Here is a 19,678-nt window from a genome sequence, read left to right as displayed (position 1 = left end):
TGTCATCGAATGAAAAACCTGTCGCTAGATTTTGCTGTCACCAGAAAATGAACAAGAAGGCATTACAGTATTTGCAGCAACCAAATGAGGTAAAATTGGATAGTCGACGACAAGGCACAGGATGGGAGTTATTGCCTTAGAATGCTCTAATGTCATAATAGAGCTAACAACAGGCACATATGCAAATTAGACAATGTTTATTTTAGTGTGACTTGACTAGTTTGGTTAGTATAAAATACAGTGATACCTCATCTTACAAACTTAATTGGTTCCCAGAAAGTGTGTAAGGCAAAAAGTGTGTCTTCCAAACATTAATTCCCCATAGGAAACCATTAAAAATGAGAATAATCTGTTCCCAGGTCCCCATAAAACATAATGTGATACTAAATAAGCCTTAAAACTACATAAAATATATCTTATTTTATGTATAACAAATGTGCTATTGTATTGTAATTCAAGAAATAAACTGTACTGGTTAATAAAGTCGTTTTATTTACCTTTGTGATGGTCATCGATGTAGTTGCCTCTTGATGATATCAGAGTGAAGTTGCCGTGCTTTCTCGGCGATAATACCTTCACTCACAATGTCCCCTGTGAGCTGCTTTTCGTTCATCCAAATCAACAGAAGTTTTTCAACCTCTTCTATTGCCTGAAACCGCTGCTTAGACAACACAGAAACACCCATAGCCACACGTAGCAATGGTCGACTTAGCATATTTGTACTGGGCCGCTAAGTCACACAAACGCACACCTTATTCATGTTTTTTGATGATCTACTTCTTCCGTCCGACTGTAATTTTTCTTTTGTGTCCTCTTTGGTTTAACACTAGCCTGAGGTGTTTTTTTTTTCCGGTCCCATAATGGCAAAAGTACTCCACTCGATAGCAAACTACGTCTGCACTCAAAATGGGTGTGGAAAACTAGTCCGCCAGCCACCGTGGCGCTGCATGGGCTGGTTTGTCCGCCAAAAACGAGTTAGTACGCCAAGATTATGTTCTCACGACTTTAATGTTCATAAGGTGAAAAGTTCATGAGCTAAAGCGTTCGTAAGCCAAGGTATCTTTGTACAGTGAGACCTCAATTTACGAACTTAATTGGTTCCCAGACAGAGTGTGTAAGGCGAAAAGTGTGTATCTAAAAAAAAATCCCATGGGAAACAATTAAAATGGGAATAATCCGTTTCCGGGTTTCCATAAAATATACTTTTCAACTAAATAAGCCTTAAAACTACACACAACATACCTTATTCTATGTATAATAAATGTGCTATTGTATTGTAATGAAAGAAATACACTGCATTGTATCATAAAGTCACTTTATTTACATTTGTGATGATCATTGATGGCTTGATGGAATGGCGTTGGAGGTCAAAGGGAATTGCTGTTTGGAAAGAGAGGCGCATTACATGAGGACTGTAATTAATGAAATAAACTGTGCTGTAAAATAACGTTTTATTTACCTTTTTGATGGTTTGATGTTTCCTGGTTTTGTGAATTGATTTTTAAAAACATTTTTTGAACAGATGAGGCCACCGTGATGAAAGTAAACCACAAGAAGTTTAGTCGAAAGCGTCAGGGGGCCGTGAGACGAAAAGTCCACCAGGTTAACGGGCACAAGTTCATGTCCACTTTCTTTCGCCAGCCCACCTTCTGTTTTCACTGCCAAGACTTCATCTGGTCAGCAAGTCGGTCAAGCGCGGATTACCACTTCCTTGCGTAGACTTGAAACTTAATTCGTTTTGGTCTTGATTTTTGTTACAGGGGTGTTTTTGGAAAGCAGGGCTACCAGTGCCAAGGTGAATTTATGTTCTTACTCTCTTTACTCTTACGCTTTGCTTCTAATTCTGATGATTTTTCCCCCCACCCCCGTCTAGTGTGTGCATGTGTCGTTCACAAGCGGTGCCACAAGGAAGTTGTCACTGTGTGTCAACGCATGAAGGGGAGAGAGGTACCATCGGTGTCTATGTATTACAATACAATACAATACATATTGATTTATTTTGCGCTTCAACAACAGCTGAAGCTGTAAGAAAGCACTTAACATGATTAACTATCATATAGTGGAAATAAAGCAGTCAGAAAGATAGTAAAAAATAGACAATATTTTGTAAGACTTGATTGTGGGGCCTCTTTGAACGGAACTTCTCAAGGCTTATGGAGAGGTCAAATCCAGATTTATCATATCAATATCTGCCCTGTATAAAATACTTCATTATTTTACCCACGTGCATTGTTAAATAAATAAATACATACATACATACATACATCAGAATCAGAATCAGAATCATCTTTATTGCCAAGTATGTAGAACACACAAGGAATTTGTTTCCGGTAGAACACATACATACATACATACATACATACATACATACATACATACATACATACATACATACATACATACATACATACATACATACATACATACATACATACATACATACATACATACATACATACATACATACATACATACATACATACATACATACATACATACATACATACATACATACATACATACATACATACATACATACATACATACATACATACATACATACATACATACATACATACATACATACATACATACATACATACATACATACATACATACATACATACATACATACATACATACATACATACATACATACATACATACATACATACATACATACATACATACATACATACATACATACATACATACATACATACATACATACATACATACATACATACATACATACATACATACATACATACATACATACATACATACATACATACATACATACATACATACATACATACATACATACATACATACATACATACATACATACATACATACATACATACATACATACATACATACATACATACATACATACATACATACATACATACATACATACATACATACATACATACATACATACATACATACATACATACATACATACATACATACATACATACATACATACATACATACATACATACATACATACATACATACATACATACATACATACATACATACATACATACATACATACATACATACATACATACATACATACATACATACATACATACATACATACATACATACATACATACATACATACATACATACATACATACATACATACATACATACATACATACATACATACATACATACATACATACATACATACATACATACATACATACATACATACATACATACATACATACATACATACATACATACATACATACATACATACATACATACATACATACATACATACATACATACATACATACATACATACATACATACATACATACATACATACATACATACATACATACATACATACATACATACATACATACATACATACATACATACATACATACATACATACATACATACATACATACATACATACATACATACATACATACATACATACATACATACATACATACATACATACATACATACATACATACATACATACATACATACATACATACATACATACATACATACATACATACATACATACATACATACATACATACATACATACATACATACATACATACATACATACATACATACGTTGATTAATTATGTTGGGGGGAGCAGAGGATTAATCACTGCAGCTCCACTGATAGCTTCTATTGTCCTGACTGATGATTGGCCTGATTGCCCAATTGGCCCTGGTATCACTTCATCAGCATGACTAATCCTATGTTGCCTAAACAACCCCCAACCTGAGAGCAGGGACCTATCATAGCAGTGTCCGGCACCGCCATGTCTGGACATTAGGGATATATATATATATATAGGGCCTATACTACCAATAAGACTTTAGTTCGCTGAAGAAGCATCTTGGATAAGAAGCGAAACGTCCGACACCTTCAAAGAAGTACAGATGACAGCTGGAGAAACCTTTTCATCGATGGACCATTCCTGTACGACTGAGAGCGTACACAGACGTATTCATTATCCCTCATCATCCATTCAAGTTTCGCATTTTTTGTCACAATATTTAATGCGGCGTGGTGGAAGCAGCTCTTGAATGTCACACTGTGTCACTTTTACAGTTTGTCAGCACTGGCTTCAGCATCAATATTCCTCACCAGTTCATTCTTCACAACTACAAGTCACCCACCTTCTGTTCCCACTGTGGATCGCTCCTGTGGGGACTTGTCCGCCAGGGTCTACACTGCCAGAGTAAGATGCCCAAAATCAGGATTTAGCCAGTAGTCTCTCACTTTTGCTCCTGTCTACAAGTGTATTGTATCATTTTGTGTTCTGTCATTTCTCATTCCAGTCTGTAGTACAAATGTTCACATTCGATGCGAAGGCAATGTTGCACGGAACTGCGGCGTCGACAATGTGGAGCTGGCTAAAAAGCTGGCAGAGAAGGGTATGCATGCCAGTGATCTCTCCGAAAGAAACACCACAAGAGTATGAGAATTTTCCTTTAACACAAATACTGTTTCATCATCGTTCGTCTTCCACCAATTGATTTTTTTTCTTCCTTTTTTGCCTCTGCAGTTCAGTTCAGGTAAAACCAAGATGCCCTCTAAAAGGAAGAAGAGTGTGAAAAGTCAGCCAGAGATGCCTCAATTTGGAATCTCAGACTTTACATTTCTTCAAGTGCTGGGCAAGGGGAGCTTTGGCAAGGTGCGAATGATTTTCAACGGGCGGTGACCGGAAATGTGCGATACAATAATGGCATTTCGGGTTAAAAAGAAATAAAATGCTTGCGTTTGGTGTCTCTGCAGGTCATGCTTGCCAGACTCAACAACAGAGATCGTGTTTTTGCAGTCAAGGTCCTGAAAAAAGACATCATCTTGCAGGACGATGACGTGGAGTGTACCATGATTGAAAAGAGGGTGCTGACACTGGGCAGCGATCACCCGTACCTCACTCAACTCTACTGCTGCTTCCAAACACAGGTCAGTGGAGACGCAAGAGATACATACTGTACACACTTAACGTCGTATGGTTGGATTGGATTGGATTTACCTTTATTAGTCTCGGAGTGGAGAAATGTACACTTCACAACAGCAGTTATGAGAGTAAGAAAAAAAGTAAAAAAGAAATACAGTGATACCTCAGTTTACGAACTTAATTAATTGGTTCCCAGAAAGTGTGTAAGGCAAAACGTTTGTCTTCCAAACATTAATTTCCCATAGGAAACCATTAAAAATTAGAATAATCCGTTCCCAGGTCCCTATAAAACATAAGGTGCTACTAAATAAGCCTTAAAACTACACAAAATATACTTTATTTTATGTATAACAAATGTGCTATTGTATTGTAATTAAATAAATAAACTACTGAATAATAAAGTCATTTTATTTACCTTTGTGATGGTCGTTGATGTAGTTGCCTCTTCATGATATCCGAGTGAAGTTGCCGTACTTTCTCGACGATAATATCCTTACTCACACAGTACCCTGCTAGCTGCTTTTCGTTCATCCAAATCAACAGAAGTTTTTCAACCTCTTCTATTGCCTGAGACCGCTGCTTAGACAACACAGAAACACCCATAGCCACACGTAGCAATGGTCGACTTAGCATATTTGTACTGGGCCGCTAAGTCACACAAATGGATTGGATTGGATTGGATTGGATATGCCTTTATTAGTCTCACAGTGGAGAAATTTACATTGCACCCATCGTTTGTGTTTTTCGATGACCTCCTTCTTCTGCTCGACCGTAAATTTTCTTTTGTGTCCTCTTCGGCTTAACACAAGCCTGTGGTGGGGTCTTTTTCGGCTCCAAAAAAAGCAAATACATCCACTCGATAACAAACCACTGAAAGAAAGTGCGTGCGGAAAACTTGTCCACCTGCCACAGTGGCGCTGTTCGACCGTGTGGTTTGGTGTTCCCCGCCGAAAATTAGTTGTGGTGCAATGTGTGTTTCCCGAAAACTAGTTTGTATGCCAAGATTATATCATCGCGAATTTAATGTTCGTAAGGCGAAAAGTTCGTGAGCCAAAGTGTTGGTAAGCCGATGTATCACTGTATTTGGTAAGTTTGCAATATATTGTTGCTCTCGTGTGTACCTTTTACTGGACATTACAATTAAATAATAATCATACATTTTATTTCTAATCGCCTTTCAAAACTCTCAAGGACACATTACAGTCACGGGATAAGAATTTTTTTATTACTGCGGGTGAGCAGCGCCACTAATGTGAGTGTGTATATAGACAGACAATATCATTGTTGTTGTAAAATACACAATAAATTCTAAAGTACTCAACAAGAATGTGTTTTCCCATTTCACTCAAACTAAATACTAGTTTACTAAAACGTTAAACTTAAAACGTAGCGTTACTCGACTTTCATTGGCGTGTTCCAACATTAGCGACGTTACCAGTTTTTCTTTCTACATTCCAAAATTGCAGTACTTTAGTTGTTCAGCAGAGGGCAGCCGTTTTCAACATGGACAAGTAAGAGTGGGGAAACTATACAATCTTAATCTTCTTTTCAATGTTTGAGCCTCAACTGTCCTACTTCACCCAGGTTTAAAATAGAGCAGGGTTAAGACAAATATTATCACCGAGGCCTGTCCCTTGAACCTATTCAAAGTGCCATCAAGTGGCTTTTTGTTCCACCACATCATGTATTGTTTTAAACCAAGAGTGTAAAGTACACTGTGTTTTCAAGCGAAATTCGAAATAACACAACAGGAAATTGTGGTCGGAAGTAAGATGAGAGTCCTCCATTTTTGGAACTTTTGTTTTCCAATGGTCGTCGCTCATTCTTAACTCATTCACTGCCAGACAATGTGCAAAAATATGTCCGCTACAGTGCCAGTTTTTTTTGTCATTTTCACTCACTCAAATTCCAGGACCCACAGAATATTGAGTTTTCGGACTACGCAAACATTCAATGCAGCGTAAGAAACCTTAGACTCTCTAATTTCATCAGGAAAAAAAAGTTAATTCTGTCTGATCTCAAACAGATACCGTTGCCTCTCTAATAAGAATCAAATTATTATTCAAATGTCATTTTATCACTTGACACCTGATGATTCAAGTTAGCGCTGGTATTTTATTCATGACACAAGTACCACATTTCTTCACAGAGTATCACTAAATGGGCTACATGCACATTAATGGTTATTAAACTTTCCACACCAAAATACTTTGCTCTCCAAGGATCACAATCATGACCTGAAATAACAGTCGTGAAGAATGCCCACGTTTTAATTGAAAAGGAGACAGAGATTTGATTACTAAAAAGTACCCCGTATTTTCCGGTGTATTAGGTGCAGTGGAGTATAAGGCGTACCTTCAATGAATGAAAAAAAGTTTTCCAAATACTATAATATATAAATAGATAAAACTTTTACAAATACAGTGGAAGGCACACCACATTATAAGGCACTACAGTAGAGGCTGGGGTTACGCACGACTTCTTCTACAGTCGGTGGCTGCTGACAGTAGTTGCGAGACCTGTTGTGGCGCAACATGACTTCACATATAAGGCGCACCTGCGTATAAGGCGCAGGGTCATCTTTTCAAGAAAATCAAGGCTTTTGGGTGTGCCTTATGACCTGGGAATTACGGTATTAAATATAACTTACATTACATTATGCAATTTAAACATTTTAATTCCAGAAAATGACACTGTACTTCTTTTTCCTTGGGCTTTTCCTTTCAAGGGGTCACCACAGCGAATCAGTGTCCTCCATCTTCAGAGGATACTGTACTGAAGTACCAATTAGTTCCATACAAATTACATTACAAAAAAAAAACGCTTTGAATGATTTTAATTATTTTCTTTTTAAAAACACAGACATTTTGTGCGTAATGGGTAAAATTGGAGTCGTGATTATGATGGCTTTTTATGACTTCTTTTAGCTGTAATAATATTTTGCTGTAAAGACATTCTATCATAGGCTATGTCATCAACACTGCAGCACTAAACACACTTTTTTGAGTTATGAAATGAAGAAGTGCAGACCACTGTGATTTTCAGCAGTGCGCTCACTCCGTTTGCTGGATCTCCGACCAGTTGATGAAGCGTTACGGGCAGTCCCGTGAATCACATCCGTGTATTTCTGCAATGCGTACCTACCAAAGCCTGTAATGAGAAAGAAAGATTGATGGATTTGATCAATATTTTCCCTACCGCACTAACTTCAAATCACATTTAGTTCTCCGGCAAGCCATTACAGCCGCGTGAAGTGTATGAACGGCCCGCTATGTCCTTGAAGTGAGCTTGGTCTCGTGACAAGTCGTGACTGATAACACGAGCTCTTCTATGGGACCACTGGGTCTGCATTTATAAGTGTATGTACACAAATAAATGTTATTTCCTCATCTCATGCCCAGGACCATCTGTTTTTCGTGATGGAGTTTGTCAATGGAGGCGATTTGATGTTCCACATTCAGAAGTCTAGAAGATTTGATGAGAATCGGGCGTGTTTCTACACCGCCGAGATCACCTCGGCTCTTATGTTCCTGCATGGCCAAGGCATCATCTATCGGTATGAATGACTGATGAGTGCACGCATACACACTAAATAAATATTCTACATGCATCTATAAAATTTAAGAGATGACATAATGGAAACCAAAAGGAATGAGGAAATACACAGCAGCAGGGAATACATAATTTTTCTGCAAACGGATATTACCGGAAAGCTGACAAATAATCGACATGCAGGTTTTCTATCTATCTAGCTATCTAGCTAGCTATCTATCTATCTAGCTATCTATCTAGCTAGCTATCTAGATAAGTAGGTAGATAGCTAGATAGCTAGATACCCTGTACCTAGATAGCTAGCTATCAAGGTAGATAGCTTGCTATCAAGGTAGATAGCTAGCCATCTAGCTAGATAGCTAACTATCTAGGTAGATAGCTAGCTAGGTAGGTAGCTAGCTGGGTAGGTAGGTAGATAGCTAGGTAGGTAGGTAGCTAGCTAGGTAGCTTGCTAAAATAGCTAGCTAAGCTATCTATCTTAGCAAGCTAGCTCTCTCTCTCTGTGTGTGTGTATCTCTTTCTTTTTTTTTTTTTTTTTGCTTTTTCTTTATTTCTTTACTTTGCACAACACTGTGCCTTTTCTTCTCTGTTGTCTGTCCATTTTCTTATATTGTATATCCTCATAAGGGTCGCAGGCATGCTGGAGCTTATCCCAGTTATCTTCGGGACAATTTGGAGTGCCCACAAAATACCCATATAAACATACTGAAAATGCTAGCTTTGCATTGAGTCAAGGCCTCTCTCTATGTATTCAAAACAACGTAACTTTCCAATAATCAATTGGGTTGCTTTTTGCGCAATTAGCATCGTGTGCTGCTTCCTGGCAAGTGTTTATTGCAACAGAAAAAAGTTTGAAAATACACCAATCATTGGGGGTGCGCCGTATACTCCAATGCACCTTAAATACCGGAAAATATGGTATTTTAATCAAGCTTTACTATAATCTACAGCACAGTGCTTGAAGCTTAATTCCATCATTCTATAATGGGGCATCGGTCAACAGGATGTTAGTCGTCTGTATGCCGTCCATATACATGACAAATGCTTTTCTCACATGACAATTGGACACCCAGAACAATATGTCCTCCTTGCTACCCCGCTGCAGATTTAGACAAATTGGATGTCTGTTGGATTTTGATCACTGGCTGGCTTCCAGCCACTGGCTCGCCACCCATTGATTGATCTCCAAGAGAAAGATGATCATGTCACAACGCAAGCGCTGTGGTTTTTGAATTGTCATTTTGTTTGTGTTACCTTACAGGGATCTCAAGCTGGATAATGTCCTCCTTGACAAGGACGGACACTGTAAACTGGCAGATTTCGGCATGTGTAAAGAAGGCATAACTGAAGGCATCGGAGCGAGAACCTTCTGCGGTACTCCTGATTATATTGCCCCAGAGGTCAGTTCAGACTTTTTAAATGACAGATAGGCAGACATACTTGATGCCTTTTTGTAATCCATATGAGCTCATATGAAAATATAGTGCATATATTGGCAAGCATTTTCCATATATAAGGTGCACCGACTATAAGGGTTGAGCAAAGGGCTCTATACAGTTAGATTTGGGTTACTAAAAATGCTATAAAACAATCTGTATCTGTCCCACACGACATACACCAAGTCAAAGTGACAAAATAAAAAACAAAAACACCAAAAAAGCAAGGCTAGTGAGAGCCCTTGCAGACGGTTGCCTACTCGGGCGTCATTTTGGACTTCTTACTTGACTTAAGCTGAGAATGTTTTCCAATTTTGCACGTAATGTAAAATACATTCTAATGATTTGGCTTCATGAATATGGATTGACTTGCTCACCCACACAAGAAAAAAATCCTGTGACTGTAAAGTGTACTTGAGAGTTTTGAAAGGAGCTTTTATTAAAATTAAATGTATTATTATTATTATTATTATCACAGTGCAGAGGTCGCCGGTTCGCGTCCCGGTCCGGCCTCCCTGTGTGGAGTTTGCATGTTCTCCCCGGACCCGCGTGGGTTTTCTCCGGGTCCTCCGGTTTCCTCCCACACTCCAAAAACATGCATGGCAGGCAGATTGACCACTCCAAATTGTCCATAGGTGTGAGTGTGAGAGTGACTGTTGTATGTCTTTGTGTGCCCTGCGATTGGCTGGCAACCAATTCAGGGTGTCCCCCGCCTCGTGCCCGAAGACAGCTGAGATAGGCTCCAGCAACCCCCGCGACCCTAATGAGGAATAAGCGGTACGGAAAATGAGATGAGATGAGATTATTATTACAATTTTTAAATTTTTACCATGTTTACTATTATTATGATTATGATGATGATCATTATTATTTTTATGACTATTACTATTACAACTATTACTACTACAATACTACTACTACTGTTGTTACTACTGTTGTTATTACTGTTGTTACTGTTGTTGTTGTTATTGTTATTGCTATTGTTATTTTCAGTAATTACTGTAATTATTTTTTTCTAATTCCAATTTATTGGCCAACAATGATGTGTAAATACCTGTATTACCTATGTGAACGCTGGAGCGTGTGGTTGCCGCTGCTCACCCACAGTAGGAGTAGTTCCGCTTCATCATCCGGTGTGCCTTCTACACCGCAAAGTACGGTAATCGGTCTTGAATCTGAGAAAATCACATTGTAAAGAGTATTCTTTCAGACTTTATCATTCAGTTTTATTTTTATTTAAATCACAAATGTCGATTACAATGAGAAAATTATCCGCGTTCACGTGAGCGAAGCTGTACAAATACGTTGTTTTGAAGGCATATATGCCTTGACTCAACGCAAGCTAGCATTTTCAGTATGTTTAACTATTAAATTAAAAAAAAGAGGTAAACGATTTTGTGGGTATTTTGACACACACACAGAAACGCAATGGGGATTCCATTTAACGTTACATCATCACAAGAACAGACCAAACATTCCTCTGCTGCACCTCATATAGTTCACACTTCCTGGAAGACTCCCTTGGCTATGATCATGAATGTTGTCTGCCGACATTTGGCATTGTTTCGCAGATCCTTCAGGAAATGGTATACGGGGCCTCTGTTGATTGGTGGGCGCTCGGAGTGCTACTGTACGAGATGCTGCAAGGTCACGCGCCCTTCGAGGCTGAAAAGGAAGACGACCTCTTTGAGGCTATTCTCCATGAGGAGATTACATATGCCCCTTGGCTCAGTGTCGAGTCCGTGAATATCCTCAAAGCCGTAAGTCTCCATGTTTACAGTTTGTATTCTTCAAAAAGAAACATTGACTTAATTCGGGATGTTAGTCACTTTCTGTCCTTGGCAGCCATTAAATCTGCTCTGATTGCATCTGTTGGACTCTTGACGTTTTTCCACACTTAAACTAATGATCGGGAAAATCAATTTCTCACCTGGTTTGTGTCCCCCGTCGTGCAGGAAAAGACATTAAGCCGTGATCATTAACAAAATGATCAATTTGCCACATTCCTGAATTGCTCTTGCAGAAAAAAAAAACAGAATTGATATGTGCTATGTTTTGCTTGGTTTGCTTTATGTGTCACGCTTGAGACTGACTGAGACACTTACTGCAGAGTGGCGGACAGACTCACAAGCGCTTTGCCGGCCAGCTGTTTGGACCATTTCTTACATAACTATATTAAGGCATGGTCCACTGCCCTGTCTCAGCTGACTGGCTATAAATACAACAACGTGGCCACACCCCCCCTTTATTGGCTGTGGTGCTTCACTAACTTACTGCAGAGTGGCGGACAGACTCACAAGCGCTTTGCCGGCCAGCTGTTTGGACCATTTCTTACATAACTATATTAAGGCATGGTCCACTGCCCTGTCTCAGCTGACTGGCTATAAATACAACAACGTGGCCACACCCCCCCTTTATTGGCTGTGGTGCTTCACTAACCCATGTTGTGACGTCAACATGCTTGACGAAGCATTGCGCTAAGCTCATTTGTGTGTCACATGTTACATAAAAAGTCCTCTAAATGTCAGCGGATTTTGCCTTTTGTACAGCCACCCCCATTTCAAGCTCATATAACTACAGACCCATATAACTCAGGAATTAACTTATTTTTTTCTGATCAAAGAAGAGAGTAAGGATTCTTTCATTGCATTGAATGTTTATGTAAAACTCAATATTCTTAGAGTCTTAGAATTCGAGTGACAATGACAAAAACCCTGGCACTGGAGTGGACACACTTTTACACGTCTGGCAGTGGATGAGTTAATTTGGAAAACGGTGATGATAATAATAATAATAATAATAATAATAATAATAATAATAATAATAATAATAATAATAATAATAATAATAACAGTAGCCAAAATGGAACTGTATAGTGCCACTTAGCAGTTTTTTTTTTTTGACGACGATACTAGTGCAGCGTGTTCTACCGGAAACAAATTCCTTGTGTGTTCTACATACTTGGCAATAAAGATGATTCTGATTCTGATTCTGATTCTGATAATACATTTAATTTACAAGCGCCTTTCTGAACACCCAAGGAGAATAAGACCACGAATAAAACAATAAATAATAAAATAGCAGATTAAACCAGACCATGAAAGCAAGTTTAAACAGGTGGGTTTTGAGGTGAGATTTTAAAGTAGGAAGGGAGTCAATATTACGGATGTTGGGTGGAAGTGAGTTCCAGAGTTTGGGAGCAGAGCGGCTGAAAGCTCTGCACCCCATCGTGGTGAGACGGGCAGAGGGCATACAGAGGTGGAGGGAGGATGAGGATCCAAGGGCCTGACAGGGAACGGAGAACAGATAGGGGGGGGGGGGGGGCGATCAATATTTTTGCCTTTTTTCTGACATGGTACATCCCAAACAAATCACCAGATCCTAATTAATTAGTATATTCATTTTCTGGGCTATTTGAAAGTGTCTTGTATTTTTGAAGAAAGCTATGGCGATTGAATTTTTTTGAAAATCTGATTCAGTGACGAATCAACAAAATCATTGACAGATTAATTGATTATGAACTCATTCACTGCCAGATGATGTGCAGAAATGTGTCCACTCCAGTGCCAGGGTTTTTGTCATTTTCACTCAAACTTCCGACTTCAAAGGACAGTTAGGATGGCGGAAAAAATCATTGGCACCGCCCTACGCAATCTCGAGGACTTGCACACTCCAAGAATTCAAACAAGGGCGCGTAAAGTCCCACTGGACCCTCCGCACCCTGCCCACCACCTTTTCCAGCTACTCCCCTCAGGCAGGCGCTACCGATCCATGCACACCAAATCCAGCAGACATTTAAACAGCTTCTTCCCGCAAGCCATTAACTTTTGAAAAAGTAACCCAAATAGAACTGCATAGTGCCTCTGCAATTTTTCGGTGATGATACTAGTGCAACGTGTTCTACCGGAAACAAATTCCTTGTGTTTTCTACATACTTGGCAATAAAGATGATTCTGATTCTGAAATTCCAGAACTCACAGCCACTTTAGTTTTAGGACTACATAAAACATTCAATGCAGCGTAACAAACGTTAGACTTTCTTCTTTTACCCCCACCCCCCCCCCCCAAAAAAAAAAATAAAATAAAATAAAAAAATCCTAAGTTATATGGGTCTGGAGTTATCTGAGCTTGAAATGGGGGTGGCTGTACAAAATACAATACAATACATACATATTGTTTTATACAGTATAGGGCTTTAACAACAGCTGAAGCTGTAACAAAGCGCTAACATGAATAAAAGGCAAATGCTGCCCCCTCGTGGAAGTGAAAAAACATTGCCAGAGGTCTGACCAGTGCTTCATCGGAACCCAAACAAGAAATAAACAAAAACCCGAACAAATTTGGGAATGGCAGCGAATGAGTTAAATAGTTGATCGTTAGTTGCAGGCAGGCTTTTCGTGGATTTGTGAGATGGCATAAACGCAGTCCATTGAAAACCGCCAGTCCAATTGATTTGGAAAGTCTTCTTCATCTGTCTAGTAGTGACTTGGTGTTTATCTCATGGCTGTGACTGGAGGGGTGAAAGGCTCATTTGTTTGTTTTGTCGGCTGAGTCGGAATGTCATTGCTTAAGATGAACACATTGTCCCCAAAATACATTTGCTTGTTCGCTTTCTTGCTGAAGGTGAGACAAAACAGTCGTCTTTCATGTTTTGGACACACCCCGGAGCAGCTGTCAGAGCCGGATCTGTGATTTATGCTTTGATTGTTTCTTTGTGTATAACACCAGGAAGCTGGAACGATTGCACGACTGTTGAAGCAAGCTGAACTTTTCGCAACCGCTGCATTGTGTTTTGTGCCAAGAAAAAAATTATAATGTTTTTTTGTGAGTTGGGATGTTACGCCCAACTTGCATGTGTTTCACTTCAGGCATTACTAAAAAGCAGTGGCGGGCCGTGCGTGTCACTCCTAGGCCTTCAGTAGTGCTATGCTTGAATCAATCAGCTGCAACTGTGGTGTGATATTATTACACGTCCACTAGAGGATGTCGTTGGACTGGAAATAACTTGAAGAAACTCTTTTTTTTTTTTTTTTTTACTAGGAACGCATGGATTCATGATAACCTCATAAAATTATAATATTATTAGCTATTTTTGATAGCTTCTGTGCTCTCCAACCTTTCTTAATGATGTCCATCTATTCTTGAAAAGTCCATCTTGAAAATGGTATATCTGCAATCAAATCCATTTTTTTCCTCCTCCTCCTCCAGCCATTGTCCTTTAATCCCGGATCATTTTGTGGTCTGACACTTCATCTTTTCATCCACAGTTTCTGACTAAAAACCCACTCCAGCGCCTGGGCTGCGTGCCATCGGAGGGTGGCGAAATCGCTGTGACCAGCCATGTCTTTTTCAGAAATATTGACTGGGAGATGCTAAATCACAGAGCCGTCGAACCACCTTTCAAGCCCAAGATTGTAAGCCCACACATCCTCCTCTAAGCAGACACAATGCAATCTTTGTTATTTCCTTTTTATCTCTCTCAGAAAACACCAGAAGACGTCAACAACTTTGATCCGGATTTTACGAGGGAAGAGCCCACCCTCACTCCCATCGATGACTCCTCTTTGTCCTCCACCAATCAGGATGAATTTGAAGACTTTTCATTCACTTCACCCGATATGCTGGACAACTAAAAAGTTTGCTAATCAGCCTCTGCTCTTCTCAGGTCTACTTCCAAGACAGTTCTCGGACATTTGGTATGACTCTGTTACATTCCGCACAGGCATGAGAGCGTATAATGGAATGGAGTAAGTCTTCTTCTCAAATGACATTTTGCTTGGACTGACTACAATATGGCGTGATGGATTTGTATATTTAATAATCATAATAAAACACGCAGTCACTCCTATTCGGTAACTAAAAGTAAAATATTGTATCAAAGACTTAAAAGACAACCGACGCTTCCGGACAAGTTGTGTCCATAATTTGTAAAATCACTTCAAATGACTTCTACTGAGCGTATTTTACAAAGATTCCACCGCATATAGCTATATTTTACATTTTAAGACTCACGCTGAATATTCATAACGTCTTGTTTTCGAGTTGACGATCCCCACGTGACGTCCGTGTTGATGGTGAAATTAGAAGGAATCCACATAAATAACGCAATGGTAAATCGTTGTGTGTTGCACCAAGACTACTATTTGATACTAGTTGACACAAGTTCCCAGCAGACAAATCAGCCCACTTCCAATAGAGCTTGGGCGCCATTTTCTGGGTGCTACATTGCACTCCAGACGCCTCAAAATGACACGGAAGGACTTCTTTAATCGATTGCAAACATTTATGCTTTCCTCTTCATAACTGGATAAGTAACAAGAAAGCATCTTCTCCAAATCTGAAGCCATTGTTTTGATCTCGAGCAAGGCAAGACAACTTGGCGTGACATCACGAACAAGGGGGCGGGACCTTCTGAAACTCGCCATTTCCGAGGTCATTTTGAAGTAGTTTTGGGACACTTTGAGTTTTTTTTATTGGTGTTTTTCATTTGACTAAAAATATCAGTCTGCGTGTTTTGGGTATTTTAGATGCTATAAAACGTTTTTCTGATGTCAGTTAGGAAACAAAAAAAATGGTGTCGGTTGTCCTTGAAGCCTATGTGGTAACGAGCTAAGAATTCTGTTGTAGGATGAACACTCGTAATATATTTTTGTAACTCATCAATAACTACTGAATTATTTCGTATTCATTCCTCTTGTCGCTTTACCGTTATTTGCGACACCTATCCGTCTGTCTCATTCCTAAAAAAAGTGGTATTTGTCAACTATTCAGTATCTGGGAGTCCATTATCGTTCGGCTCTTTTACAAACATGTAAATTTGAAGTTCTTTGAACAGTCCCAGACTCAAGCAATAGACTAAACATCTGAGGACTCGACTGGGACTTTGTGAAGAATAAACAGGATCCAAATTGGAAGAAATAACAGGGGTGACTGATGCTTTCGCATAGGCTCTTGTCTATCGATACACAAAGCAACCTTTTAAACATCGAAAGAAAGAGTCTTTCTCGTTCAAGGGCAGAATCTTAAACAATGCTGAAACTGACCTCAAATGTGGAATGCACTACCCTTAAAAGCACAACTGTACTTCCTGTTAGCTTGAAAGAGGAAGCCTGCATTTGTTTATCTTCAACCCCTTAGTATGTGGCAATTGTCTGACGACGAACAGCCTGACCTGTTTATTCAGAGTGGAGTTAAACTGTTCACAAGTGATCATATTTTGCACCACCTATAATATAATAATAAAGAAATACCCATAAGTACAAAACGAGGTTAAACTATCTCAGAATCTACGGTATTTATTGACACTTGTTGACCTTAACTGATAGCTATATAGCTACAGTGAGACCTCAACTTACGAACTTAAATGGTTCCCAGACAGAGTAAGGCGAAAAGTGTGTATCTCAAAAAAAAATCCCATAGGAAAATCATTAAAATGGGAATAATCCGTTCCCGGGTTTCCATAAATATACTTTTCAACTAAATAAGCCTTAAAACTACACATAACATAACTTATTCTATGTATAATAAATGTTCTATTGTATTGTAATGAAGGAAATACACTGCATTGTATCATAAAGTCACTTTATTTACATTTGTGATGGTCATTTATGGTTTGATGGAATGGCGTTGGAGGTCGAAGGTCAAAGGGAATTGCTGTTTGGAAGGAGAGGCACATTACATGAGGACTGTAATTAAAGAAATAAACTGTGCTGTAAAATAAAGTTTTATTTACCTTTTTGATGGTCGTTGATGGCTTATGGAAGGAGAGTCACCTTTCATAAGGACTGTTGGTAACTTAACCTCTGGTGCTGTTCGGTCGCGTGCTTCCGCCGAAGATCACTCCGCCAGCCGTGGTGGGTGTGTATTATGAAAATAGGGCTTATTATAAGGTTTAATTTTCATAAATTTGACGTTTGTAAGATGAAAAGTTTGTAAGATAAGGTGTTTATAAGTTGAGGTCTCACTGTATATCTATTAGCTATATATATATTAACTATATAGCTGTCTATCTGGCTAGATGGTAGATAACTATTTGCTATTTATTATTATGAAAGGCTTTCTGATTCTGATAGCTATATATTAGCTAGCTAGCAAAAAATAAATATCCTGTGACTGTAAAGTGACCTTGAGAGTTTTCAAAGGCGCTTATAAATAAAATGTATTGTTATTAACTACGCAGCTCAGCGAGATCTACCTATGTTAAATTATGTAACTTTCAAGCTACAATTTTGGTTTTCTGCCACTAGCCGTTAAAAATCTATCTTATCCGAAGTAATGTCTTAGTCCAAAGGCACCGACAGTCCACTGTTTCAAGACATTGTGTTTGGCCTATGATGGTGGATACATGGTAGTTGAATCGGTGGTGGGTTGTCAGGACATACAAGGCCTTCTCTGCTGGCCTCAAAATATCTGAATCACAGACTAATGTGAATTTTATTTTGGCCATGAATTTTTATGAAATAATTCCAAATTGTCTTTCAGCTTCCTTTCATTGCTTTTCCCCTGTTGTGTTGCTTCCAGATGTTTGTTATCGTATTTAAGCATTTAACCAATCACATTTCAGCCATCATTTGTTACCAGGGTAAGAAATCTACCTGGATGCCTTCACAATCAGTTCTGCAGGGCTTGGAGCATAAAATATGTGTCGATGGAACTGTTGATTTAACCAATCAGAGTTCGAGTTAGCAACCCTAGGCCTGCTGGAAGGCGCTGGAAACGTTTTGCAAATTATGATTGGCTAGTCACTATAGCCAATCATAGTATAAGTAGCCGCTAGTGATAAGAGCATACTGGTCAGAGCTAGCACACTGTATCTGTAGCGAGCTGCATAAGCAAATTTTCAAGATGGACTTTTCAAGAATAGACGGACATCATTATGAAGACAGTTCCGAGGCTAGCAAAAATAGCAAATAATGCAATTTTATGAGGATATCATGAATCCACACATTCATAGTAAAAAATTGAAATAAATCAAACGAGCGTCAATGGAACTGCTGATTTAACCAATCAGTTCTGCGGGTTCTGGAGCATAAATATCAATGGCGATGAAACAGTTGCTTGAACCAATCAGAGTTTGAGTTGGCAACCCAAGGCCTGCGCTACAGTTTTTGCAAATTATGATTGGCTAGTCACTATCATAGTATCACAAGTCGCTAGTGATAAGAGCATACTGGCCAGAGCTAGCACACTGCATAAGGACATTTTCAAGACAGACTTTTCAAGAATAGATGGATATCATTAAGAAAGGTTAGACAGCTCCAAAGCTAGCAAAAATAGCAAATAATATTGCAATTATTGAGGTTATTATGTATCCACACGCTCAAAGTAAAAATTTAATCATAACAGTCTTAAGTTTCTTCAAGTCACAAGTGATTTCCTGGCTAACGGCATCCTCTACTGAACGTGTAGTAAATCACACCACACTCGCAGCTGTGAATTGATTCAGACATAGCACTACCGAAGGCCTAGGGTTGACATTCACAGCCCGCCTCTGAGTTGAATGAATGAGAGCCAAGATGAAATGGCCTGACGGTTTGTTTAGCCGTTAAGGCGACCCAGTTTGGCAGTTTTCCTCAGGTCATGTCGAAATCGGAGTAAAGATTTAAGAGCCTTGTCTCAAATTTCATTAGTGAGACTAACTGATGGCTGCCAGGGTGTTTCTGTGTGCCGTTTGATTGAATTAGGACAGTCCCATATGTATTGCCCCCACAAGGAGAGCC

The 19,678-nt window shown here is 38.9% G+C and overlaps 2 protein-coding genes across 2 annotated transcripts in view; both read left to right on the top strand.

Annotated features, from left to right (window-relative positions):
• The window catches only part of prkcha (protein kinase C, eta, a), a 27,481-nt gene extending 10,601 nt beyond the window's left edge, over positions 1-16,880 (top strand). The window contains exons 3-14 of the mRNA XM_089004030.1: positions 1,523-1,676; positions 1,761-1,795; positions 1,874-1,947; positions 4,116-4,245; positions 4,346-4,482; positions 4,573-4,701; positions 4,803-4,976; positions 8,373-8,527; positions 9,785-9,923; positions 11,531-11,719; positions 15,227-15,373; positions 15,443-16,880. Coding sequence (XP_088860156.1) covers positions 1,523-1,676; positions 1,761-1,795; positions 1,874-1,947; positions 4,116-4,245; positions 4,346-4,482; positions 4,573-4,701; positions 4,803-4,976; positions 8,373-8,527; positions 9,785-9,923; positions 11,531-11,719; positions 15,227-15,373; positions 15,443-15,592 — 1,613 coding nt within the window. The 3' untranslated portion in view covers positions 15,593-16,880. The remainder of the gene's footprint in view (positions 1-1,522; positions 1,677-1,760; positions 1,796-1,873; positions 1,948-4,115; positions 4,246-4,345; positions 4,483-4,572; positions 4,702-4,802; positions 4,977-8,372; positions 8,528-9,784; positions 9,924-11,530; positions 11,720-15,226; positions 15,374-15,442) is intronic.
• The window catches only part of hif1aa (hypoxia inducible factor 1 subunit alpha a), a 25,702-nt gene continuing 21,596 nt past the window's right edge, over positions 15,573-19,678 (top strand). Inside the window, exon 1 of the mRNA XM_089004028.1 lies at positions 15,573-15,706. Coding sequence (XP_088860154.1) covers positions 15,684-15,706 — 23 coding nt within the window. The 5' untranslated portion in view covers positions 15,573-15,683. The remainder of the gene's footprint in view (positions 15,707-19,678) is intronic.

Source organism: Hippocampus bargibanti, linkage group LG09, assembly GCF_051943395.1.
Source record: "Hippocampus bargibanti isolate YZ-2025 linkage group LG09, ASM5194339v1, whole genome shotgun sequence".
In the NCBI taxonomy this organism is placed as follows: domain Eukaryota; kingdom Metazoa; phylum Chordata; class Actinopteri; order Syngnathiformes; family Syngnathidae; genus Hippocampus; species Hippocampus bargibanti.
The sequence above is the reverse complement of the archived record's forward strand: the minus strand, read 5'-3'. Positions and strand labels throughout refer to the sequence as shown.